The following is a 26,773-nucleotide window of genomic DNA, read 5'->3' as shown; positions in this document are numbered from 1 at the left end:
CACAATCCCACAAACTAGGATTTGTCGGGATCTCCGCTCGGCCAAGCTGATAAAGCTCATCTTCCTCTGGCCGAGTCCTTCGGAATTGCCTCCGATAGTTAATGACCTGAGCCTTTGATGAGGCCTCAGGCACATTCCCATCCAGCAGAGAATCAAAGCAGCACGCGGAAGTGATGAGATTTATTGTTACATTGCAAAGAGTTTTATTTTCCTAACTACGTAGACAAAAAACACATCCTCTCTTTGTGAGAGAAGAGAGCAACTGAAAACAAAGGAACAAAGGATCAGGAAACCTGTAAACATCACATCCGTCTCCTGTCTTCCATGAGACTTCCAACAGCCTGGAAAGTCTCTGGAATGTAAACAGAGTTTTGTGACTCTAAGCAGCTGCGCAGTGACAAACAGAAACTAACAGGGTTGCCATATCTCTGTTTCCCCCCAGACATGTCCAGGATTCCAAGGGCGGAATGTCTGGGTTTTGCTCAGCAACTTTTTGTGTCTGGATTTTTACTTCTTGAAATATGGCAACCCTATCATAAACCTCTATCATGTGCCCCACTTACTAGTGGAGTTGCTCCAGCCCACATGCCGAGGGGCACTGTGGGGTAGTTCTTGACTGGGTGTTCAGTTGCCTACACATTTTTTTTGTGCCATAACGAGCCTCATATAATCAACCTGCTTAAATCTAAGTAATGCATGAAGGGGTTAATGCCATAGAGCAGGGGTTAGCAACCTTTTTCAGCCATGCGCTGGTCCACCACAAATAACCCAGAGATGCATTTTAAATAAAAGCACACATTCTACTCATGTAAAAACACACGGGGACGTCTGGTAACCTTTGGTTAAGAACGGTTTCAGGTTAAGAACGGACCTCCGGAACGAATTAAGTGTGTAACCAGAGGTACCACAGTACTTTTTGGGGGTACATTTTCCATGTATTAAGTGAGGTCCCAAAATTTGTTTTGCTCTAATCAAAGTCTCAGAACAATGGATCCATGATACGAGTTAATGCATCAGGCAATACTCAACTTTTAAATCACTTTTTTAGATTTCAAATGAGGATTTGTGCACTCTCGTAGAGAGGATAATTATTATTATTTTTAAAAAAAGTTAAATTCAACAGGCATGCAGGATTTTACAATGCTGCACAGGAATTCCTCCTGGAGAAATCACTTTTGGTAATGTGGGGAAAATTTTATTGTAGGTCCTACTCGGTGCTTTCCCCCCTAAAATATATGTTTTGGGGTACTCTCATTTTGACTCACGAAAATCACCATTTTATAGTTCAAACCGGTAAAAATAAATACAGCAAATGGACAAAAGTACAAAGATTCACAAAAAGTTTAGGGGCATGCGTACCCCTGCGTACCCCCAGAAAAAAAGCACTGGTCCTACTTGTCTACAGCGATTTCCCTTGTCGACAAAATCATGATCCAGAGTGATTTCCTACCTTGTACTCCTGGGAAGCCTCCTCCAGAGGAATCACATTGTGGTTTTCATGTTCCTTGGATCTGTCACAAACCAGACAGATGGGCCTTTTGTGGTCCTTGCAGAAGAGTTTCAGGGGCTCCTGGTGTGTCTCACACCTTCTCTCCTTTCCGCCTACCGTTTCCCAGTCCTGAAGACTGAGCTTTTTGGCTCTCAGCGTTTCCAAAACAGTTGCCAGTGGCTGATTCGGGATGAGGTTCCTCTGCTTAATTTGTTCTCTGCACTGGGGGCAGGAAGCCTCCGCCTCCGACTTCTCCCACCACTGGCTCAGGCAGGATCTGCAGAAATTGTGCCCGCACTCCGGGATGATGACTGGATCCTGGAAATACTCTAGGCAGATGGAACAAATGGCTTCGTCACAGAGATCCTGCGCCGGACTCCCTGCCATGGCTGCTGCCTCGCCAGGAAGAGAGAGATGGTTTAATTTTCTCCTTTTTGCGTCTGCAAATGGGCGTGTTTCCTTTCCAGGAAATTCGGACCCGATGGCTTGAGATCACTGGGGGGTTTAAACTGGGACACAGAGATGAGAATTCAGATGAGGTTATTTCAATCTCTGCTGTGGCTTCAGCTGTGACACAGAGTCTCTTTGAATGGGAATGTTTTGGGTTTCTTTAAAATAAAGAATGTGAATAATTCGTTGCTGCTACTTTAAGGAACCATTTTCCTTGAAAGGTGGAGATACGTGAGAGTTTCTCCTCCGAAAGCTAGTGACTGAATAACTCAAACTCACGTGCCTTTTTCCAGCAGCAGGGCACAAGTTTAAAGTCCAAAAGCGACACAGCCCAACCTTCCACTGCTCTGCACATTCCCGCTGGGCAATTTGACACGCATTCACAACCACAGAGAACGTGTGAAGGAAACTGGGGGAATTTTTAAGCTGCTCCTCAGCTCCAGCTCCTTCCCAGTCCTATCCTTCCTCTGGTCCCATCTCCAGCCTGTCCATTCTCTCAGATGGATTTTTAAAACTTTAAAAATATTTTTTTACAAGCTGTCCCAGAAGGCTGAGCTAACTCACGGCCAGCATTTGTTTTTTGGGGGGAGGTGGGGTGCAGAAGAATGTTCTCTCTCTCCCTCCCTACTTGTAATATTTTTAGATACTGCTAAAGTTATTATTGTTGGTGGTTGATCCATATTCCTAATAAAAATATACAGTGGTACCTCAGGTTACATACGCTTCAGTTTACATACGCTACAGGTTACAGACTCCGCTAACCCAGAAATAGTGCTTCAGGTTAAGAACTTTGTTTCAGGATGAGAACAGAAATCGGGCTCTGGCGGTGCGGCAGCAGCAGGAGGCCCCATTAGCTAAAGTGGTGCTTCAGGTTAAGAACAGTTTCAGGTTAAGTACGCACCTCTGGAACGAATTATGTACTTAGCCTGAGGTACCACTGTATTACAAATAGATTATGTTGTTCAGTGTTGATGCTTTTACAAATTTCATTTGATCCAAGTGAGGATTTTATTTCCCCTTAATTTGGGTATATTTTTAAGTGTAGAAATGAAGAGAAAACAATGAAGGCCATTATAAATCCACCAGAAACTGCTTTGAGACTCAGATTCTAGATCCTTATAGATTCTAGTTCCTTTTGCAGAAGGGTCCAGAGCTTAAGAAAGGGCTAAGGTGTCCCAGGGGAGACTTCTGAAAGCTTTTGGAGGTGGGATATCCTCAGACCATGTGGGAAAAAGTTATGGGAGGATACACAAAAAGTAGTGGGGGAGCAGTTTCTCTCCATGTAGACATTGTTTTACTTATATCCATTAAGCTTATGTTAATCATGAAGATATGTGTTATCTGCACAGGCCCTGTGGCAGCAGCAGGTCAGGTCAGAGGGGAACATCATGCTATGAGGAACCTCCTGGCGCAGAGGCAGTCTACCTCTGAATAAGCTGAAGCTGTGGAGGCGAACAACAGGAAAGGTCTTTGGGTCTCAAACCCTCCTTTAAGAGGGTGTGCAAGTCAGTGGCCACCACCATACAAAGTGCTGTGTGAAGAGGAGAATAACCAAAACCTGTGAGCTAATCCTTTTCGTCTATCTATAAAAACATAGGCACTCCTATGTCTACACAGAAGTAAATCCCATTAAGTTCAAAGGGACTTACTCCCAGAGAGGTGGGCCCGGGGCTGTAGCTTTACAGTAATTTTGAGACTCCTTAAGGGGAGTGAAAGGCGGGATATCAAGTCCAAACTCTTCTCTTCTTCTTTTTCTTCTTCTTCTTCTTCCTCTTCGCTCCATAGATCTCAAAAGGGAATAGAAAGACATGCTGCCTTCACTTCCTCTTCCCATTTGAGAATCACCATTTGGGTGGCAGAAATGGGGAAATAAAGTGTCTCCCCATATCATCCAGCGCCGAGGGCCTTCTGGCAGTTCCCTCGCTACGAGAAGCCAAGTTACAGGGAACCAGGCAGAGGGCCTTCTCGGTAGTGGCACCCGCCCTGTGGAACGCCCTCCCACCAGATGTCAAAGAGAAAAACAACTACCAAACTTTTAGAAGACATCTGAAGGTAGCCCTGTTTAGGGAAGCTTTTAAGGTTTAATAGGTTATTGTATTTTAGTGTTCTGCTGGAAGCCGCCCAGAGTGGCTGGGAAAACCCAGCCAGATGGGCGGGGTATAAATAATAAATATGATGATGATGACGTGTGACACCCCATCCGCTTGACATGAATTGAAATGTTTAAGTAACAAACTGGGGGCAGTGGCAGCCCTATTGCTGTGGGGATCAGATGGGATATAAGTCACCCTGTTTATATCCTTGCAGGAAGTGTCACGTGGGATAGATGGGGCCATTATACTATTAAGTCTGAAATAACAAAGGAGCAAATAGTAGCAGTATCTTTAATAAAATCAAAGATGTTAACACATGAAACATATTTCCACATTAGTTCAGGCATGTTACACGGCCCCTTCTGACAGTGTCCCACCCCGCAGTCTCCCCCTTCTTTCTATTTTTTGTTTGTTTGTTTGTTTGTTTGTTTGTTTGTTTCAACAAAGTGCCCAAGGCTGCGAATGCGTGAGTCATATGCAAATTTTGGATCTCTTTGAATAGGGAGATTTTGCCGAATTGCCACATAAATTGAAGGAAAGGGATTCTATTGAGACGACTGAAATGTCATCATGGTGATGAGTTGTTGGGGTGAGGGTGAGCTTTCATTCTTTCCAGAACTGAATGATCTTGAAGATTCCAGAAGGTTCCGAAAACTGCTAGAAGCTGTCAGAAAGCTGGATGTTTATCTTTTGTCAAGGCCGCATCTGTGAGAGGAGCTGCTTCTGTTCTTACAGCAGCTGTATGAAAACTGTGTTTAGTCTGCATTTATCTGGCAGACTGGATGCGAGAGAGGGAAGAGCAGGGCATTGTGGGTCGCAAAAAGCAAAGCCTGGGAAACTCTAAGGAAGAAACTCTTAGTGAGGCAAACTCTGTAAATGGGAGCCATTAAGCTTTTATGACCCGGTAGTGAGATATTTCTGTCTGTACTTAATTGCCTCTGTGAGTTACTGGCTTCGTTGTCTGGGTCAGAGCTCCTGAAGCGCTTTGATGTTGCGCATTGCTCTGCTGATTTAGGACTGCTGGCACTGAGAAGCATACTTAGCAGTGAACTGGGAAGCTTGTCTGCCTCTACACTCGGAGATTGTCAGGTGGCCTTTGGCAGCCACATAAAAGAAGGGCTGGAGGGTCTCTCCTGAGAAGGAGGCTGCTGTATCTGCATGGAGAAGGGCTGCTGTATCAGCATCGTAAAAGGACACCTGTCCCCCTTCACAGTTCAGGGCCACTCGGATCCTCTTGGGCTCCTCTCTTGGAACAAAGTTCTGATACCCACCGCTCCACTTCCCCAAACCCCAGATCCCTTCCCCAGGACCAACAGAGAAAAGACCCTTCCTCTTCACAGACTTTCTGGCCACCCCCACCCCCCATTCCTCCCCTCTTCTCACAACGACTTCCCAGAAATGTCTGCCTGATGTGAAACCCTCACATCCCAGCACATAGGTATTTCTGTCAAATCTCTCAGGGTTGTCTGGCAGGTCTTGACGCACTCCTCCCTTTCTCACTCTCTTTCGATCCTTGGACAGGATGAGGCGGGGATTTGCTGTGTCTGGATCCAAAGTTATGTTTTCTGTGGGAGCAGAGGAGGAAAGAAAAGAGAAACTGAGAAGCTGACTTTTCTTTAGCCACATGACAGAAATAGCAGCCCCTCTGAAATGAACAGGGACTCCATGGCTCTGCATTCAAGACAGGGATGTTCATCAAGTTCTTAATAACGATTCTTGAAACATTTGCAGTTCTTTCAAGTACTTAGCACACATTATCTACATAGAACTGTTGCAACGACCCTGTAAGTTAAGTCAATCTTAGGATGCCCATTTTTCAGATGGAAGGACTGAGGCTGAGAGACAGTGGCTTGTCTAAGGCCACCCCCATCTCCACAGTTCATGGCAGAAGGGAATCAAAGCAGGGACTCTCATCCACATCTTAATCTTTTACCTCACATCACATGACAGACCATGCTGGACATGCCAGGCAAAACTGACAGCAGGTGCTCTCAAGTTTCAGTTACATATTTAAAGCATGTTCTACCCCATCTTTCCAGGTAGTTTATAAAAAGAACAATACATAAAAATGTATTTCTGTCATCTGATTGATACTCCCTGTCTAAAATGTCCTGCTTGGAATTATTGACGTGATCAATCAACCAAGAACAAACTTAAATTGGTTTGTTTAGAGTGAAGCAGAAAATTGATAGTTCTGTCTTTTAAATTGACATCTGTTACATTGTTGATATTGTTTCCTTTTGCTATGACTTGTTTTAATGCAACCTCCCCTGGGCTCCCAGGATAAATGGAGAGATACAGTAGAAGTCTCCTTAACTACAGTGGATGCTCGGGTTGCGAACGTGATCCGTGCGGGAGACACATTCGCAACCTACAGTGTTCGCAACCCGCAGCGCCGCGTCTATGCATGTGTGGGTTGCAATTTGGCGCTTCTGCACATGCGCAAAGCATGATTTAGTGGTTCTGCACATGCGCGAGCGGCGAAACCCAGAAGTAACCCATTCTGGTACTTTTGGGTTCGGCGCAGTGTGCAACCCGAAAATCCAGAACCTGAAGCATCTGTAACCCGAGGTATGACTGTATTTAAATAACTTTATTAAGCCAAACCCGGTAACACCTAGGAGGTGCCGTTCCCACCCTCACCTTCAATGCAAAGACGCCATCCTGGCTCCCCACACCAGATAAGCTCATCTTTCTCTTCTCTGTTCCTCATATACGTAAAAAACTAAAAAACGGCTTAGGGAAGTTACTGTGACGTTAACACATATGAGAGAGTGCTGGAGGGGAAATAGTTAAATAGGTTGCACAGACAGAACCCAGGGGGGTGGAGTCAGTGGGTTTATAAAACCAGTTCTGGGAGGAGTTCTGGAAGACGTTGGTTGGGAGTTGTTGGTGGGTAGTGGGTGGGTTTTCGTGGGTTGGCTGGTTGGGAAAGGCAGTTGGTAATAGAGAGACAGTTAGGGCTGTGGGTTCTTGAGTGTGGGGAGGGAGAAGAGATAGAGAGAGGAAAATAAGACTAAGAAAGTAAAGAGCAACAACGTTTGGAATGCTGTAAAAGTTTTGTTTGTGTCTGAAAAACAATACACTCTTCTTTATTAATTGAAAAGCTGACTGAGACTGAAGTGATTTTACCAGGGAGGACCTGGTTGGTGGCAGCGGATTAGTGGTGTATGGGTCAATAGTCCGTGAGACGACCGGGGGCTCCGTACGAACGCCACAGTTGCCAGGTCTCTTGTTATTGTTGCCGCAGAGATTTCTGGCTAAATAGCAAAAAAATAGCTAGAAGGTATCTGGAGACATGCCCCCCCACCAAGAAAAAAGAAGTACTAGCTAAAGACGATGTTATCAGGAGTCTGTCAAGAATAAAAATTAATGTTTGAGTGTATAGCAAAAGAGGAGAAAGAGGGAGTGGAGTTTGGGCTCTATCAGCTGAGAACATATGGTCTTGGTCCTGGCTGCCTCTCTCTGATGCCAATCTGTGGACTTGCCTGTTGTGAATGTTTAAGCTCTGTCAAACTATTGATACTGGTAAATAAAAAACTCAAAAAGGATGAAATGTCATAAGCCTCCAATGATATCCTTCAAAAGGAAACCTCTTTGAGCTTCTCACTAACAAGAAAATTGTGGGAGTACAATTTATCACTTCCTGAAAGTGACAAAAAACTGTAAAGGAGACATAGAAAGTGCAAAATGGGGACTGGGGGGTGATGGACAGAAGATCCACAGAAGCCTGGTCTTTTGAGAAGCAGATTCCATCACTCCTGAAACTGTTCCCCCTATAAACCCTGACATTTACCTTTTCGCTGCTGAAGTCCAGATCTCAGTGTGTCTGGAAGAGAAAAGAAAACAGAGATTTAGCATCTTGCCACTGTCTTGATAACTCATCTAGTAATGACAATACGAACTCATGAGATTGTACAGTCATACCTTGGAAGTCAAATGGAATCCGTTCTGGAAGTCCGTTCGACTTCCAAAATGTTCAGAAACCAAAGCACAGTTTCTCATTGGCTGCAGGAGTCGGGAGTCGATTTGTTTGGGAACAAAGGCATTTGAGATCCAAGGTACGGCTGTAGTTTAAAGGTAAAGGTAAAGGGACCCCTGACCATTAGGTCCAGTCGTGGCCGACTCTGGGGTTACGGCGCTCATCTCGCTTTATTGGCCGAGGGAGCCGGCGTACAGCTTCCGGGTCATGTGGCCAGCATGACAAAGCCACTTCTGGCGAACCAGAGCAGCACACGGAAACACCGTTTGCCTTCCCACCGGAGCTGTACCTATTTATCTACTTGCACTTTTGACGTGCTTTCGAACTGCTAGGTTGGCAGGAGCGGGGACCAAACAACGGGAGCTCACCCCGTCGCGGGGTGTAGGTGAGGCTACTTGGGAAATGGCTGAGATGCGTGAAAGCACCTAAGGCCTGGCTGAGAGATGTGAAGAGGTCAAGTACAACTTTTTACACACAACTCGCAACTTATGTGAGGGTTGTACTCCATCTGAGATTTGGCATGTTCCCATAAGATCTTGATGGAGCCTCTCAGAGCCCAATAAACAAGGCAGAGGCGGAGCCCAGTAAACGATAATTTCTTGCCCGCTCTCTATTTTATAGCGATCCGCTTAAAGCTGTGATTGCGTAAAGAAAGCAGCATAAGCTCTGAGTCTTCACATGTGAAAGTATGGCTTTCTCTTTGAAAGAGAATAAATAAACTTCCATTTTTCCTGGCATGGCTAATAATCTGTATGACTTGGAGCCTGTCAATGAACACTTCTAAACATCCATTAAACAATCCTTTCAGCCCTTCTTTATTACCTCTGAATTTCTTCATGACTCCCTCCAGGAAGGGATTTATATCACAGAAGTCCCAAATCTTCCACTTCAGAGCAGGAGGAAAAGCCACAGGAGGGTCCGCTAAGTTCTCCTTCTCCTGAGACCTGGAGGAGAAGAACAAAGTCAAGCCAACATCCTTTCAATGCAAGGAGCTTTCAGACAAGGCAGGGGTCTCATCCTGATGATAAAGGCACCATGGAAATATCATGAAGACTTGGGAGCAGGGTTTTTCCAATGGCAAAAGGGATCATCTAGAGAGCACCTAACAAGTTGAAGGAAAACTGACACACACTTGCTTCCAAAATATACTGAAGGAAATATATGAATATGAGACTGAAGGTAAATAATAAATAAATAAATATTTTATTATTTATACCCCGCCCATCCGACTGGGTTGCCCCTGCCACTCTGGGTGGCTTCCAACATATATAAAAACATAGTAAAACATGAAACCTTTAAAAATTTCCCTGCCGGGATGGCTCTTGTAAATCCAGGAAAGTCCCTGGTTTCTGCTTTCCTGGTTTCTAGTTTCAAGCTTTCCACACCTTGCCCCTCTTATAAAGAAGAAGCTGATATATGCAAATATTAAAGAAGCTGTTATATGCAAATTATTTTTGTGAAGAAAAGTGAACAATACTGGGTCTTTGCGGAGTGATTTTAGGACTACAATGGGCCCTTCCTTAGGGCCAATGGTTAACTCGCCTTTCCTCTTCACAGACTCTCTGACCATTGACTACAATGGGCATTTCTGAAATATAAGGAAGTTCAGAATGCTTTAGAATGGCTTTTGCAATTAACATAAACGTATTTTAGCACAGCGGTTATATTATAAAAATGGTGAAAATATTAGAAATTAAAGCAGTGTTTTCTAAACATGGAAGATTCCCAAAATTCATGAGTGTTTGAATATGTTGCAGTTGTTTGGGGGACAAGGCTCTCAGCGGCTGCTCTTCATGATGGCTGGGCCAAAGGCAGTGGTGCCTCTGAAATCACAGGAGGGGAGTGTCCTCTGGGGCTCGGATCCTGATCACGGGTTTCCCACAGGCTTCTGGTTCAGCACTGTGAAAACTAAATGCTGGACTAGATGGGCCACTGGCCGGATCCAGCAGGGCCTTTCTCACATTCTTATGTCTGAGGAAGAACCTGCAGAAGCCAGAAATACACTGGATATTTAAGGGTAAGTTATAGTGAAGATATTTACAAGTACCTTTGGAATGTCCCCCTCTTTTTGTATCAGTTGCAAAGTAAATGAATCCATCACAAAGAAAAGCCTTCAGAAATATGCAATGGAGAGGAACGAGGAATGGCTTCCTTCCCATGATTGTAGATGAGACCGAATGTGTCCCTATTTTTGTTTGTGATTTTGTGAAATGGACGATGGAGTCCTAAGCTATCTCTGGATGAAGGAACTGGAACTCTGGAAGCTTATCACCCTTTAACGGGAACTTTTCTAGCATCTTAAAGCAGCAGATTTCCATCACTTACCTCTGCAAGAAGCTTCTGATATCCTGGAAGGAAATAAAGAAAAGGATATCAGTGGAGCCATTTCGGCAGAGAGACCTGCGGTCAGTTATAAATACTAAGCAGCTGAAGTGGTGAGAGGTTAGCCAAGCACAAAACAAAAGACCCCCAATAAAATATGCAGTGCCATGTAATTTTGGAATAACCATGAGATGGCAAATGTCAGCCATTCCAGTGATGACTATTAAAAGGTCCCTTTCTTCTCTTTTGACCAAGTCACCCAAACACCTGAGAGATTAAGTCCCACCACTTTGATTTGCCATTTTGCCCTGCAGTGCATGCTGGTTCCGTGTTCACCTGCGACCAGTCGGTTCACTGGTTTGTACACCCCACACTCAATCATATCCTATGAACCACCCTGAGACTTGTGGGGATAGGGTGGTACACAAACTTATTTTAATAATGATAATAATAATAATAATAATAATAATAATAATAATAATAATAGGTCACCCCCTCTCTGGCAGGACCCAAGACAGCATCTGAATGAAAAAGTGATGCTGTGCCAATTTGGAATGCCTGTGTTGGAGGCAGTATCGGTTGCATTCAACTAGCTTTTGCTCAGACACACTGAAATTAATGAACCTAAAATAGTCATCCCCATTAATTTCAATAAGTCTACTCTGAGTAAAGGTTAATTGAATACAGAGCTCTAATTGCTTGTGGGTTTCCCAGAGACCTTTGGTTGGCCAATGCGAGAACAGGAAGCAGGACGGAAAGGGCCTGTGGTTTGATCTAGTGACAACTTGAAGAAAATATTGGGGGGTGGGCAGGTAAGCTCCGCCCCACATAATCAATCACAAGATGCAGTACACCCCCCCATTTCAAAACAAATGTCCATTATTGGGGGGCTGGTCCTCTCAAATATTTCATTGGGGTGTCAAGGGACCTCAGCCCCTCAGAGTTGGCTCCTGTATTTTTATATGGGAAGGACTAAGAAATGCTTGTACAGTGGTACCTCGGATTATGTACTTAATTCGTTCCGGAGATCCATTCTTAACCTGAAACTGTTCTTAACCTGAAGCACCACTATAGCTAATGGGGCCTCCTGCTGCTGCCGCCACGTCGCCAGAGCACGATTTCTGTTCTCATCCTAAAGCAAAGTTCTTAAGCTGCAGCACTATTTCTGGGTTAGTGGAGTCTATAACCTGAAGCGTCTGTAACCTGAAGCGTAAGTAACCCAAGGTACCACTGTAGTCTGAAGCAGCTGATCCTCGAAGGGGGCCCGAGGTGATGACCTCGACGGCGCCCAGCCCCTGAACCCCCCACACTGTTGCACAAGCACCACACTATACCCCTTGACCTTATAACAGCACACTTCACCCTCTCGCATCAGGATGAGGCCTGACCTGCAGGAGTTCACTCGCTGGTTCCTGAAGCTTCTTCTCCATCTCACGAATGGCACTATCAAAAGCGGAAAGTTCCCTGGAGAGTCTGGCCAGCTGCTCCTCCTTTTTCTTTGCAATCTCCTTCTCCACCTTTTCCATCTGGGCCAGAAGAAGCTTCTCTTGTTCTTCCAGAAACTGGTGCAGTCGCCTGATCTCAGCCACCAACGTCCCCTTCTCTGCTTCAATCTGCTTCTGCAGCAGCAAAAAGAGAAAGGGGAGGAGAACAGCAGGCCAATATCAGGCATAATGTTGCAGGATGAAGAGGACAGATACCAGAATTCACCTGGAAGGGCATGTCTGCCATTTTAGAGAGATTTAAGACTACAGCACTTTTCCACCTTCAAATAACAGTGATGCTTACAAGCAGGTCTTGGCTTTCCCTTTCTGCATCTGCTTTAAACACCAGAATTTTCCTTCTCTCCTTCTTCACGTTGTCTAGGCATCTGCTGATCTGATCCTGAAAAGAAAAGAAAATCCCAGCTGGGTTGCTTTTTCGAGCCTTTTAGTAATATCAGGCAACTGAATCATACGCTTGCTCCCTGTCCCACATTCCTGGCTCCTTCCGGAGGTTCCCCTTCATTCCTGCCCCCTGCCTTGCCCCACCTTCCAGTTCTAGGATCCTTCACTGGGAGCTGCTTCCAGAGGAAGAACTGTGGGGAGTGACTCCAATATGCTGCAGGGGGACATAGAGGGAAATTAACCCCTCGAAAGATGATGAAACGTTTATTCAGCATCGGCCACGTTGGTTGGCCAAGTTCCCCACTGCATGGCCAAGCAGGCAGCGCAATGCCCCCCCTCTTAGCTCCAGTTACTGGGGGTCGCTCCACCAGCACAACTTGTCCCCATGGGGTGCGGCATGCCCCGGGCACCAGCAAGGAACGCTCCGCCACTGATCTAGAGTGTTTTCCTACCTTGTACTCCTGGGACGCCTCCTCTATAGGAACCGCCTCGTGGCTTTGGTGCTCCATGGCTCTGCAACAACCCTGGCAGATGGGGGCTTCATCCTCCTTGCAGAACAGCTCCAGAGGCTCCTGGTGCTTCTCACAAACTCTCCCCTTTCCTTCGGCCTCCATTTTTCCGCCCAGAAACCTGAATTTCTTAGTTATTTCCACAACATTTGCCAGCTGCAGGTTTCGCCTGATGCTGCTTTGCTCCACTGTTTTCCTGCACTGAGGGCAGCAAGCCTCTCCCTCGGATTTCCCCCAATACTGGGTCAGGCAGGATCGGCAGAAATTGTGCCCACACTCTGGGATGATCACTGGATCTTGGAAATACTCCAGGCAGATGGAGCAAGTGGCTTCCTCGCAGAGATCCACGACAGGACTCCCAGAAGCAGCCAAGACCACTGCCCCAGGGAGAGTTCGTTTTGTTTTTGCTTTTCCTTCTGCAAATGGGTGTGTTTCCTTTCTGGGAAATTCAGACTCGATGCGTCCAGATGTCTGCTGATATGGAGCTGTGGAGTGAGCTGGAGCAGAGAGCCTCTTTCGTGTAGAGGAAATTAATTTCTTTATTTTAAAAGGAACGCTCTTGGCGGCTGCTCATTTAAGGAACCATTTCCAGTGAGAGCAGGAGAGAAGTGTGGTTGTATTTTCCTTAACTTCACATGAGCCTCAGACTACTTTGAAAACCTCACTCCATTTCCTCCACAAATCGCTCCATTTCCAGCTCTTAGCCTCGATGCAAAGAGGAGAAGTAGCCCAACTCTCCATCACGGTGCCTATTTTTAGTGATTTTGGACAAAATCATCAGCCTCACTGATAATGTGAAAAGGTGAACACTGGGATTGCACGGCATTTTAGCAATATGAGAAAATTGGGTCCTTCATAATCAAAAAATGACTGGGTCTCTCTTAATCTGCTGTGAAGACCCAGTGAAGCTGAAAGGAGGGAGAGGCAGGGCACACAGAATGAAGAACTTCTCTTCACACTGGATTTTGTGGGAATCTGATTAATTTTGCCATGTGCAGAAGGGCTTGAGGGTGACATGAGGGAGGGGATCCCAGAGACAGAGGCTGAAAGTGGGCTGATGCCTGGAAAAACAAACTCAGGCACTCTTTGGAAAAAGGTGAGCGATGGGGACGCATGGTAAGAGTTATTGAAAATGTGGCAAAAGTGGACAGGAATACGATTCTCTCCCTCGTAAGCTGTGAGCTAAAGTTCTTGTATGTGCCAAATGCTGTTACGCTCCTAATTTTGGTGCCTTTCCATAGGAAAAGCCTCCTGTTTTGGAAGGTTTGTAATGCTTGATGTTTTTATTATGTTTTTAGATGTGCTGTAAGTCACCCAGAGTGGATGAGGAAACCCAGCAGATGGTTGGGGTATTATTATTATATTATTACTTAAAAAGTGTGCCCTAAGGTAAAGGTAAAGGTAAAGGGACCCCTGACCATTAGGTCCAGTTGTGGCCGACTCTGTGGTTGTGGCGCTCATCTCGCTTTTTTGGCCAAGGGAGCTGGTGTACAGCTTCCGGGTCATGAGGCCAGCATAACTAAGCCGCTTCTGGCGAACCAGAGCAGCGCACGGAAACGCCGTTTACCTTCCCGCTGGAGAGGTACCTATTTATCTACTTGCACTTTGACATGCTTTCGAACTGCTAGGTTGGCAGGAGCAGGGACCGAGCAACGGGAGCTCACCCCGTCACGGGGATTCGAACCGCCAACCTTCTGATCGGCAAGTCCTAGGCTCTGTGGTTTAACCTACAGTGCCACCCGCGTCCCAAAGTGTGCCCTACTCAAAGGTTAATAGTTTGCATGCTAAACAAATAAGATTCTGACTGACTGGAAGTTCTAGTCTATGGAAGGGGGCGAAATAAGTGAGTGTAGGGACAAAGCACATGGGTTGTCTACAGGGCCGTTTTAAGCATATCTGGCACCATGGTGCAAAGATCCCTCCGGTGCCCCCACCCCACCCTGTTTCCCAGACTTGTCAACCCTTTATTTAGGGAGAGAACACCAGCAGAAGTGGAGGAAGCCTCAGCAGCTGGAGGGCGGCTCCTCCGGCAGGGAAGAGGCGGAGGTGCCTCCCGGCTCAGCTAGCTGATTCGTGCTGCGGTGTCCACGGCAGGCAGAGGATCTGGGTGGGTGCTGCTTCGGTGCAGCATGGCAGAGGCGGGCAAGGGTGGCGAGCTGATTCACCTCAACGCGTTGGGCAAGCGAGCACACCAAGCGAGAAGGCCTGCGCCGAGCGAAGACATGTGTGCCGCTCCCGCTGAGCGTCAGCTCAGTTTCCCCCCTTTTAGCCTTCTGGCGCCCTGCAGAATTTGTTGCCTGCAGGCTAAAAGGGTAAAAATGGAGTCGACGCTCGGCAGGAACGGCGCACTCACCCTTGCTCACTCAGCGCGCTCGTTCGGTGTTCCCCAGACTCTCGCCTGGTGTCCTCCAGAACTTGGTGCCACTAGTGTGTATGGGTAAGATGCCCCCGGTTGTCTAGTCAGAACAGATGTAGTTGACCACATGAACCACCATATGAAAGAAGGTTCAAAACCTGGGTAGATATAATACAGTGGAACTTAATTCATTCCGGAGATCCATTCTTAACCTGAAACCGTTCTTAACCTGATGCCGTGCTTTCACTAATGGGGCCTCCTTGCACTCCGGGGCAAAGTTTCTTACCAGGAGCAACTACTTCCACGTTAGCGGAGCTCGTTACCCAAAGCATTTGCAAGGAGGACAGTACGTAACTCGAAATTCCACTGTATATGCATTTGCATTTACAGAATCTGGGCGCGAACCGTTGTGTCGAATGACAGCCTCTACGCTGTCTTGGCAGTGAATCTTTCCTCCTGAGCAACCAATAAATGAAATCTGGGTGTCAGATCAAAGGAATTTCTACCTTGAGCTTCGGTCATTGTCTCAAGGGCTGTTTGCACACATGCGTGTTCATTGCATGCTTCCTCAGCGCTCGATGTCTGGCAGCTTAACACACAGACTCCACCACAGTCAGGGGTGCTGTGCAAGTGGCTCTTGTGGCGACTGATTCATCACAAGCCTCCATGAGACGCTGCCGTCGTCCAGTGAGGGACAGACCTCTGTGAAGCAGCTTGAAGTACCTGATTTCCTTTAAGGCTGTGGCTCTAAGCGTATTTATTTGGGAACAAGTTCCATTGCGGGAAGGGGACAGAGAGAAGAGACAGCCCACACCAATGTCTTTGGAGGGTGGGGCAAATAGTCCCAAGATCTTAATGCTCCCACTTGAATTCTTTGTGAATTGGGCAGGTGAGCTTTTAACCAAAGCTGGCAAAGTGCTCTGTGTTTGTGAGAGACAGCTGCATTGATGTGCCATTGGGTCACTAGACGTGGGAACTACAATGTCTATTGCGCATGCATGAGATGAGAATGAATTCACTGTAGGTTCCTGTGGAACGCCCTCCCATCAGATATCAGATAAACAAATACACAGCGTTCTGGAGACATCTGAAGGCTGTATCGGGAAGCTCTTAATGTTTGACGTTTTACTGTGTTTTTTTATATGTGCTGTAAAAGGGATGCGGGTGGCGCTGTGGGTAAAAGCCTCAGCGCCTAGGGCTTGCCGATCGAAAGGTCGCCGGTTCGAATCCCCGTGGGGGGTGCGCTCCCGCTGCTCGGTCCCAGCGCCTGCCAACCTAGCAGTTCGAAAGCACCCCCGGGTGCAAGTAGATAAATAGGGACCGCTTACTGGCGGGAAGGTAAACGGTGTTTCCGTGTGCTGCGCTGGCTCGCCAGATGCAGCTTTGTCACGCTGGCCACGTGACCCGGAAGTGTCTCCGGACAGCGCTGGCCCCCAGCCTCTTGAGTGAGATGGGCGCACCAACCCCAGAGTCTGTCAAGACTGGCCCGTATGGGCAGGGGTACCTTTACCTTTACTTTTATATGTGCTGTAAGCTGCCCAGAGTAGCTGGGGAAACCAAGCCAGATGGGCGGGGTATTAATAATAAAATAAAAGTATTCTTCTGAGACTGGAATAATGCGAGTCAGGACTGGAAGTTTTAATGGATAATGTGAGGTAGGCAAACCAGCTCCTTGAGTTGGAACCTGCCTGGTCCCCTGGGAAGCCTGGTCCCCTGGGAAGCAGTTCTCTCACAGTCCTTCTCCCCTAAAGACCCTTATGGATCCGTAACTGCTTGGTTCCTGCTCACTGCAGACAGATCTGCATGGATCTGTCTATTAACTACAAAGCCCCTAAGAGAAAATAATTGTATACATGGGAATCTACCACACCCACCCACCCTGAAATTCCCTAGATTGTCTCTGTTCTCTCCTCAGAGCTTGTCAGTGGTTATGTTCTTGGTCTGCATTCAAAGGCAAAATCACATAAAGGCAGGAAGACCCCCAGAAATGCCTTCTGCAACCTTGCTAGAGGGCAGTAAGGAAGGCGGAGGAAAACCCAGGGCCAAAAGAGTTTAAGTCCTTTGCCTTGCTTTCTGCCCTCTGGAGGCTCTTGTGAGATATCGCATGGCCCCTTCTGAGTGTTACTTCCAAGCCTTGCGCCATCTTGATATTTTTGTTTTGACGAAGCATGCAAGGCAGGGATCGTGTAACTAAGCTGCGTGCAGATTTTGGGCCACTTTGGATATAGAGATTTTACTGAAATGCCACATAAGCTTCCCTGAGCAGCAGCAAAGAAGAAGGGATTTTGGTTCTTGCATCTCCACAGCCAGTGAAGGTCTTGGGGGAGGGAAAGGGAAAGGGAAAACAGGACGGAGGCTGAGGGAAGTTTGAAGCGATGCCTATTCAGAATTTTATTCAGAAGTGATGAGTGTATTCTCCATAGAAAGCTGTAAGTCAGACTTCACTGACTTTTGGGAGGCTGGAAAAAGTACTACATCAGAACAGGCATGAGGGTAGGGTTGATTTTGTGTTTATTATTAGGCTGCTTCTTTGCCCCTCCTTTGAAGCAGCTGATTCCCAAGGGAGACCATGAGGGAAAGACAACAGGCAGGTTTCAGGACTGACAGGAGACTCAACCAATTGGTACCATTTACAGAAGTGGCCTGAGAAAAGAGAGTTGCACCATGACGGACACTCGGGTCAGTCTATCACTCTTTTGCCAATACAGCTGCTCCTTTAGTGCCTCTGAGATAAGAGAGAACTTAGATTGAAGATGTGGTGATATGTATCTGCTTGTCTGTCTCTATCCTCAGAGAGTGCTAAGTGGCCTTTGGCAGACACAGAAAACAAGGGCTGGAAGGCTTCTCCTGAGAAGGAGGCTGCTGAGTATGACTGGAGAAGGGCTGCTGTATCAGCATCGTAAAAGGACACCCATCCCCCTTCACAGTTCAGGGCCACTCGGATCCTCTCGGGCTCCTTACGGGGGAAGCAGAACTTGTACCTACCGCCCCACTTTCCCATACCCCAGATCCCTTCACTAGGACCAAAAGAGAACTTGCCCTTCCTCTTCACAGACTTTCTGGCCACCCCCACGGCCCATTCCCCCTTGCTCCCCACAACGACTTCCCAGAAATGTCGGCCTGATGTGAAACCCTCACATCCCAGCACATAGCTATGTATGTCAAATCTCTCAGGGTTGTCTGGCAGGTCTTGACGCACTTCTCCCTCTCTCACACTCTTTCGATCCTCAGACAGGATGAGCCAGGGATTTGCTGTGTCTGGATCCAAAATTATGTTTTCTGTGGTGGCAGAGGAGGAAAGAAAAGAGGAACCACATCAACTGGGGAGCTGACTTTGCTTTAGACAGTAACGTAATTCCCTCTGAAATGAACAGGGACTCAGTTAATGGTGTTCAGGACTAGGATGCTCCACAAGTTCTTAATAATAATTACTGAAACATCTGTATAGTTTTGGGGGAGTCGTGCCATCAAAAGGAACCCTCCTATTTTCTGGTAATGAAATCACTGTGCACAGAAACCTTACACCAGCCCTGTAAGTAAGGTCAACTTTATTATGCCCATTTTTCAGACGGGAGGACTGAGGCTGAGAGTGGCCTCTTTACTCATCAAAGCAGAGACTCCCTGATTCACAGCTCAATCTTTTCCCCTCACACCACATGACACACTATGCTTGAAATGGCAGGTAAATCTGGCAGCAGGCCACAGCAGAGAACACACCCTTCTCATGGCAAGCACCCAAGTTCAGTTATGTATTTAAAGGATGTTTTACCCCACCTTTCCAGGCAGTTTATAAAAAGGAAAAACACTGACACCCATAAAACTGTCTCTATGCTCTGCTGCTTATGAAAGCAACTAGTCTCCCTTGACCCTCTCTGAGTGAAATGACCTTCTTGGGGCTCCGAGAGCGAATCAGGGGGGCTCTGTTTTGATGAGCAGACGTTCTCAGGCAGGCTGCCTCCCTCTGCAGATGCCAGACAGTTGACTTGCCTGTTGGGAATGTTGAAGCTCTGCTCTTCTCATTGATATTGGTAATGAAAATCAAATAGGGCAAAAATGCATTCTCCTCCAATGATATCCTTCAAAAGATCATTTTAATGAAGGCCTGGCACCTTTGTTGTACACATTTAGATGCCAGGCAAAAACATTCCTCTTTAACCAGGCCTTTGGCTGATTGACATCTGATGCCCTTTTAAAATGTGAATTGGGAGAGTGTAACAACCTAAGTAAGGGACACAGGTGGCGCTATGGTCTAAACCACTGAACCTCTTGGGCTTGCCTATCAGAAGGTCGGCGGTTTGAATCCCCACGACGGGGTGAGCTCCCGTTGCTCGGTCCCAGTTCCTGCCAACCTAGCAGTTTGAAAGCATGCCAAAAAGTGCAAGTAGATAAATAGGTACTGCTCCTGCGGGAAGGTAAACGGCGTTTCCACGTGCTGCTCTGGTTTCGGTGTTCCGTTGCACCAGAAGTGGGTTAGTCATGCTGGCCACAGGACCTGAAAAAACTGTCTGCGGACAAACACCAGCTCCCTTGGCGTGTAAAGCGAGATGAGTGCCGCAACCCCAAAGTCATTTGCGACTGGACTTAACTGTCAAGGGTCCTTTACCTTTACCAACCTAATTTATCACTTCCTGAAAGTGACAGAAAACCTGTAAGGCAGATGTGGAAACTGCTAACTGGGGGGTGGGGGATAAAATTGTGCCACTATTCGACCCTGAAATTTACCTTTTTGCAGCTCAAGTCCAGATTCCACAGTGTCTGGTGAAGAAAAGGGAACAGAGATTTAGCATCACACCATCACCCTGGTAACTAATCTGGTAATCACAATATGAGCTCATGCAATTATAGCTGGGGAAGCCAGAGTGGTGAACTTTAGGCATTGTGGCCTACAGTTCCCATCATCCCTAAGCATTGGCCATGCCAGCTGGAGCTTATGGGAGTTGCCATTTAAAATGTCTAAAACCCACCATGCTGCCTATACCTGCATAAGCCAGGGCAGGGGCGATGTCAAGATTCAAATCAGCTCAGACCTTAGAGGAGGAGCAGAACCCCTAGAAGATCTCCCCATCAGCAACAATCTTGAGGAGATGTAATTATATTATTATTATTATTATTATTATAATAAAAATTATTATTATACCCTGCCCAGTCATTCTGCGCGGCTCACAGCATATACAGTGGTACCTCAGACTCCGCTAACCCAGAAATAGTACTTCAGGTTAAGAACTTTGCTTTAGGATGAGAACAGAAATCGTGTGGCGGCAGCAGGAGGCCCCATTAGCTAAAGTGGTGCTTCAGGTTAAGAACAGTTTCAGGTTAAGTACGGACCTCCGGAACGAATTAAGTACTTAACCCGAGGTACCAATGTATTGAAACATAGTAAAAAATCAAACATTAAGAGCACCATTTCTCACGAGAGCCTCCACATCCCAACAAGTAATTGTTTCCTCCCCACTTCCTATTTATTTATTTGTGATCCTCATCAAGCTGTGATTGTGTAAAGTAAAATTAACGTAAGTTGTGAGTCATGTGTACAGTGGTGCCCCGCAAGACGAACGCCTCGCAAGATGGAAAACACGCTAGACGAAAGGGTTTTCCGTTTTGGAGGCGCTTCGCAAAACGAATTTCTTATGGGCTTGCTTCACAAGACGAAATGTCTTGCGAGTTCCTGCGGGTTTTTTCCCCTCCCCCCTTTTCCTAAACCGCTAATCAGCTAATCCGCTGATAAGCCGCTTATCAGCTGATCGCTAAAAGCCGCTAAACCGCTAATAGTGCTAATCCGCTAAACTGTCAATGGGCTGGCTTCGCAAGACGAAAAAACCGCTATACAAAGAGCCTCACGGAACGGATTAATTTCGTCTTGCGAGGCACCACTGTATATGAAAGGGTGGCATCTGGATACTGAAAGAGGATAAATACATAAACCTTTCATTTTCCTGGCATTGCTAATATAACATATGACCTGGACACTTTCATGAAACATCTAGTATAGAATCCTTACAGCCCTTCTTCATTACCTCTGAACTGCTTCATGACACCCTCCAGGAAGGGATTTATATCTCTGAAGTCCCAGATCCTAAACTTTAGAGCAGGAGGAAAAGCCACAGGAGGATCCTCTAATTTCTCCTTCGCTTGAGACCTGGGAGGAGAAGAACAAAGTCAAGCCACCAGCCTTCCAATTCAAGGAGCTTTCTGACAAGGCAGGGGTCTCATCCTGATGATAAAGGCATCATGGATGTATCATGAAGACTTGGAAGCTGGGTTCTTCCTATGGCAAAAGGGAGCCTCAAGATGACGTCTGAATCTAGAAAGCATCTAAGAAGTTGAAGGAAACCCGACACACACCTGCTTCCATAGTACATGGAATGGAATATATGGAGATAAGACTGAATGTATGCAGATGAATTCTTTAGAAGAAAAATTAACAATACAAGGTCCTTAGAAAGAGATCTAGAACTGCATCAGTTTTAGCGAAGCATTTCAAATGATTAAAGTTATTAATACTTTTTAGTCCTGTGGTTACATTTAAAGTAGGGAGAAATATTAGAAATTAAAGCTGTATTTTCTAAACATGGAAGATTTAAAAAATATATTGAAGTCATTTGGAGAACAAAGCTCTCAACACTTATTGGCCACAATAGCTGGGTCAAAGGCAGTGGTGCCTCTGAACCACAGGAGGGGAGTGTCCTCTGGGGTCGGATCCTGCTCGTGGGTTTCGCACTGACATCTGTTTAGTCAAATATGTCAAATATTTAAGGGTAAGTTATAGTGAAGATATTTACAAGCACCTTTGGGATGTCCTCCCTTTTCTGTAATTATTACACAGTAAATGAATCAATCAGGGAAAAGGGAGTAATATGTAATAGAGGGGAAGGAGGAATGGCTTCCTTCCTATGATTGTAGATGAGACCAATAGCTACAAATGACTATGAAAATGTGTCCCTGTTTTTGTCTGTGATTTTGTGAAATGGACGATGGAGTCCTAAACTATCTCTGGAAGGAGGAACTGGGGAGTGAGTTCCTCTCAAAAGAATTTTTCTAGCAACATAATGAGGCAGGGACTTTTCATCACTTACCTCTGCAAGAAGCTTCCAATATCCTGGAAAGAAAGAAAGAAAGAAAGAAAGAAAGAAAGAAAGAAAGAAAGAAAGAAAGAAAGAAAGATATCAATGGAGCCATTTCTCCACTCAGTTATAAATGCTAAGCAGCTGAGTACCAGCTTCTGGGAATCACAGGTTTGGAGAGCACTACTGTTTTTAGGCTTCCCAGTGACCTCTGGTTGGCCAATGCAAGAACACGATGCTAGAATGAAGGGGCCTGTGGTTTGATCTAGCAGGGGCCCTTCTGCGACCCCAGGACGAGACGCCTTTCACCCTTCATGTACTGTTTTCCTTCCAGCAGCATTTTAATGGGGGGGGGGGGAGAGGACCAAGAAATGCCTGTTGTCTGAAGCAGCCCACTCCACCCTCTCGCATCAGGATGCGGCCTGACCTGCAGGAGTTCACTCGCTGGTTCCTGAAGCTTCTCCTCCATCTCCCGGATGAGGCTGTCAAGAGAGGAGACTTCCCTGGAGAGTCTGGCCAGCTGCTCCTCCCTTTGGGCTGCAATCTCCTTCTCCACTTCTGCCATCTGGGCCAGAATACGTTTCTCCTGTTCTTCCAGAAACTGGCGCAGTCGCCTGAACTCAGCCACCATCTTTTCCCTCTCTGCACCTGTTTGTTTCTGTAGCAAAGAGGTTGAAAGAAGAGAATCATAGAAGCATAGAGTTGGAAGAGACCACAAGGGCCATCGAGTCCAACCCCCTGCCAAGCAGGAAACACCATCAGAGCACTCCTGACATATGGTTGTCAACCCTCTGCTTAAAGACCTCCAAAGAAGGAGACTCCACCACACTCCTTGGCAGCAAATCCCACTGTCGAACAGCTCTCACTGTCAGGAAGTTCTTCCTAATGTTTAGGTGGAATCTTTTTTCTTGTAGTTTGGAACCATTGCTCCGTGTCCACTTCTCTGGAGCAGCAGAAAACAACCTTTCTCCCTCCTCTATGTGACATCCTTTTATATATTTGAACATGGCTATCATATCACCCCTTAGCCGTTCCTCGTAAGGCATCGTTTCCAGGCCTTTGACCATTTTGGACCAATATCAGGCATTAGTCTGCTCTTGCAGGATGAAGAGGCCAGTTATCCCAATTCCCTTAGAAGGCCACTTCTGACATATTCAGCAGAGAAACAGCTTCATAAAAACTTACAAGCCCACCCCCTCCTTTAAATGGTCTTTCATGCTCAGTGGGAGATAGGGCTGTTCAAAAAGAAACCACTTTCTCTATTCCATATTCATTTCCTCCGCAGAAGACCTTAAAAGAAACAAGCATGCTTACAAGCAGGTCTTGACTCTCCTTTTCTGCGTCTGCTTTAAACACCAGAATTTTCTCTCTCTCCTTCTTCACATTGTCTAGGCAGCTGCTGATCTGATCCTGAAAACAAATCAAAATCGAAGTTTGCTTGCTTTTTTCTTTGTTGGAATTCATAATAACAGGAAAGTTGAATCATCTGCTTGCTCCCTGCCCCAAAGACTGTGGTCTTTGCCTTCGTCATCCTGGGTGCCTGTGGCTCAATGGGTCAGTGTGTCTGGCTGTCAACCAGAAGGTTGGTGGTTCGAGCCCAACCAGGGACGGCTGTGGGCAGAATTCCTGCATTGCGGGGGGTTGGAGTAGATGGCCCTCAGGGTCCCCTCCAACTCCACCATTCTGTGATTCTATCCCTGTCACCTCCATTGCTCATCCCTCCAGCCCTTTCCTAAGGGAGCTGCTTCCAGAAGATGAACTGGGGGTGGGTTTCTCCTGCAGGGGGACACTGGGGGCACTCTACCACCCCACCAAAAGGAAAAAAAGAAATGTTTATTGAACAGAGTTTCAGAGGTTTAGTTTTAGAAGGCTGCACAAAAGCTCTTGCTGGCGAGTGACTCTTTCGCTGCCGGAGGGGAGAATACATTAAAGCGTTTTCTTGCAAGACGCCCTTCTCTGTTGCTAATTCACCCTCATCATCCCCAAAGGAAACCCAGAGAGATTTCCTACCTTGTACTCCTGGGACGCCTCCTCTAGAGGAACCACCTCGTGGCTTTTGTGCTCCTTGGATACATGACACACCACACAGATGGGGCTTTTGTCCTCCTTGCAGAAGAGCTTCAGGGGCTCCTGGTGCTTCTCGCAGACCCTCCCCTTTCCTTTGGGCTCCTTTTCACCTTGAAAACGGGGTTTCCCGACTGTAAGTTTTTCCACAACATTTGCCAGCGGCCGATTGGGGATGAGGTTCCTGTGCTGAAGGATTTCCCTGCACTGAGGGCAGGAAGCCTCTCCCTCGGATCCCCCCCAGCACTGGATCAGGCAGGATCGGCAGAAGTTGTGCCCGCACTCCGGGATGATCACCGGATCCCTGAAATACTCCAGGCAGATGGGGCAAGTGGCTTCCTCGCAGAGATCGCGAACGGGACCCCCAGAAGCAGCCATGGCTGCTGCCTCACCAGGAAGAGAGGGAGCTGGTTTCGCTTTCTTTCTCTCTTTTGCGCCTGCAAATGGGCGTGTTTCCTTTCCAGGAAATTCAGACCTGATGGCTCGGGACCACAGCTGCCTGACGAGAGGGGGAGTTAGCAGGGACACAGAGTCTTTGGGGCATGGGAATTTATATATTAAAAAGAAAGGGGATAAATCCTGGCTGCCGATTTAAGGAGCCATTTTCCAAGGAGAGGTGGAGGGAAGCGAGTTTTTTATGAGCTTCATGTCAGTCTCCGTTTTAGTTGGAAACCAGTGAATGAATCTGAATCTTGCAAGCCCCTCCCACCCAATGGCTCAAACTCACACGCCCTTTTCCAGCTGCAAAACACAAAAGTTCAGACTCCAAGGAGCATCGCAGCCGGAGCCCAACCCTCCCCTGTGATGCACATTCCCACGGGACAAATGAACACGAATCTGAAGCCCCTGAGACCATTGGATGGAGGCTGGGGGATTTCTAAGCTGCTCTCCAGCTCCAGCGTCTTCCCAGTCCTCTCCACCCACTGGTCCCATCTCCAGCGCCTCCAATGGTCTTGGGGAGGGGGGATATCATTTCTTAAAAGGCTTTCCCAGAAGGATATATTTTATTGGAATGGGGGGAGAAAGTGGGCACAAGGATGTGGCATTTATTTCCTCTTTGCTCCACAGAAGAGATTAAAAAGACGACCTTCCTTCACTTCCTCTTCCCATTTGAGCAGTGGGACCATGTCAGAAATGTTCCTGTGATGTTACCTTTCCTTGGCCCTTGGCCCTGGTCCCGGTTCTTCAGTTGTCTCACTGCCATGGCAGATAAGGCTGAGTCTCACTCGCCCAAAGGACTTGGAATACATGCATCAGGAAACGGTTTAATAACTCTCCCCACCACCCCTCTCCAAGCAGCCCTTGCAAGTTCAATAAAATCCTCCAAATTCTCTCTTCAATCCCCTCCACAGCCCCATTGTCATTATTATTATTTATTCTGGCAAAAGTGGGTAGTATTTTAAGTCCTGGCCAGAACAGACCCATTGAAGTCAATAAGCATGACTAACTTTGGCTCATTCATTTAAATGGGCTTACTCTGAGTAGGACATACCTGAAACCAACCCAGAATGTATAGGATTGCTAGCCCGCCTAGCCCAGAAGTTGCTCCCATGCATTTCAGCAGAATCCACCAGAATTCTCTCTTCTCCACCTGGGAGAACTTGGTTCTCCAGAGGTCCTTTTCCTCACAACCCAGCTGAGTCTTCCTCAAAGAAATCCCCCCCCCCACTGCACATGCAGAGAAGAGAGAGCAAGCCCACACATTGCAAATACAGGGTTTCCGCTTGGCTCAGCTACCCCATCTTATTTTTTCATACTTTGGGGTTTGCTTGGCCTCTGAGAGAAAGAAGCCTGATAAAACAAGGAGGAAGTAAGGCTTTCCTGCTTATTTCATTACTTGCCTCTGGAAAATTTAGGGGGGCAAATAAATTTGGGGGGGACAGCATTCACAGCATCCATGTCACGTGCTAGGAGGAAGGCACGCTTGGCAAATCCACACCGTGATCAACTCCCGCCTGGAAACCAATGTCCCCACTGTGGAAGGAGGTGTGGATCCAGAATTGGCCTCCACAGTCACTTACGGACTCAGTGTTAAAACCGTGTTTATGGAAGACAATCTTACTCGGCTATGAGTGATTGCCAAAGAAGAAGAAAGAAGAAAAAAGTTTTCCACAATCTAAAACGCAGCTAGGGATTGGGGGAGGGAGGGCAGAACTGAGCAATCTATGACACAGTTCGTCGGGTAGTTAAGTGTTTTTATTTATTCACTATGTATGGAACTGAGAGCTGGACCATAAAGAAGGCTGATCGCCAAAGAATTGATGCTTTTGAATTCTGGTGCTGGAGGAGACTCTTGAGAGTCCCATGGACTGCAAGAAGATCAAATGCATCCATTCTTAAGGAAATCAGCCCTGAGCGCTCACTGGAAGGACAGATCGTGAGGCTGAGGCTCCAATACTTTGGCCACCTCATGAGAAGAGAAGACTCCCAGGAAATGACCCTGATGTTGGGAAAGATGGAGGGCACAAGGAGAAGGGGACGACAGAGGACGAGATGGTTGGACAGTGTTCTCGAAGATACCAGCTTGAGTTTGGCCAAACTGCAGGAGGCAGTGGAAGACA

The 26,773-nt window shown here is 46.8% G+C and overlaps 3 protein-coding genes across 4 annotated transcripts in view; all 3 read right to left on the bottom strand.

Annotated features, from left to right (window-relative positions):
• The window catches only part of LOC309335195 (uncharacterized protein), a gene marked incomplete at its 5' end in the record, with an annotated part of 74,281 nt that extends 58,672 nt beyond the window's left edge, over positions 1-15,609 (bottom strand). Inside the window, 3 exons of the mRNA XM_081850069.1 lie at positions 1,451-1,570; positions 12,795-13,297; positions 15,594-15,609. Coding sequence (XP_081706195.1) covers positions 1,451-1,570; positions 12,795-13,297; positions 15,594-15,609 — 639 coding nt within the window. The remainder of the gene's footprint in view (positions 1-1,450; positions 1,571-12,794; positions 13,298-15,593) is intronic.
• LOC309336317 (E3 ubiquitin-protein ligase TRIM7-like) lies at positions 4,122-12,731 on the bottom strand (the record flags this gene model as incomplete). The annotated part of the gene is made up of 7 exons (XM_081851939.1): positions 4,122-5,597; positions 7,829-7,861; positions 8,837-8,958; positions 10,340-10,362; positions 11,725-11,955; positions 12,125-12,262; positions 12,675-12,731. 7 exons carry the CDS (start codon positions 12,729-12,731, stop codon positions 5,044-5,046), a joined length of 1,158 nt encoding a protein of 385 aa, XP_081708065.1. The 3' UTR covers positions 4,122-5,043.
• Positions 15,610-17,449: 1,840 nt separating the features above from the next.
• On the bottom strand, positions 17,450-24,631 carry LOC309336894 (zinc finger protein RFP-like). 2 transcript variants are annotated; one of them, XM_081853373.1, is made up of 7 exons: positions 24,159-24,630; positions 23,463-23,558; positions 22,576-22,806; positions 22,161-22,183; positions 21,102-21,223; positions 19,810-19,842; positions 17,450-18,366 (listed from the first exon to the last, which is right to left on the bottom strand). In XM_081853373.1, the coding sequence occupies exons 1-7, from the start codon at positions 24,588-24,590 to the stop codon at positions 17,804-17,806; spliced, it is 1,500 nt and encodes a 499-aa protein (XP_081709499.1). In that variant the 5' UTR covers positions 24,591-24,630; the 3' UTR covers positions 17,450-17,803. The 2 variants fall into 2 exon arrangements, with proteins under 2 accessions (XP_081709499.1, XP_081709500.1); XM_081853374.1 differs by lacking the exon at positions 23,463-23,558 and having other exon boundaries at positions 24,159-24,631.
• Positions 24,632-26,773: the final 2,142 nt, after the last annotated feature.

This window comes from Podarcis erhardii (genome assembly GCF_964252035.2).
Source record: "Podarcis erhardii genome assembly, chromosome: 2".
Taxonomy (NCBI): Eukaryota; Metazoa; Chordata; class Lepidosauria; order Squamata; family Lacertidae; genus Podarcis; species Podarcis erhardii.
Note: the sequence above shows the minus strand (reverse complement) of the source record. Positions and strands in the feature narration are given on the sequence as shown.

Coding starts and splice junctions, on each gene's coding strand:
- LOC309336894 (XM_081853373.1), bottom strand. CDS start 24,590: ATGGCTGCTTCTGGGGGTCCCGTTCGCGATCTCTGCGAGGAAGCCACT. Junction 22,807..23,462: donor AGGAGAGTCAAGACCTGCTT/GTAAGCATGCTT, acceptor TCTTTGCTACAG/AAACAAACAGGTGCAGAGAG. Junction 22,184..22,575: donor CAGCGAGTGAACTCCTGCAG/GTCAGGCCGCAT, acceptor CTTTCTTTCCAG/GATATTGGAAGCTTCTTGCA.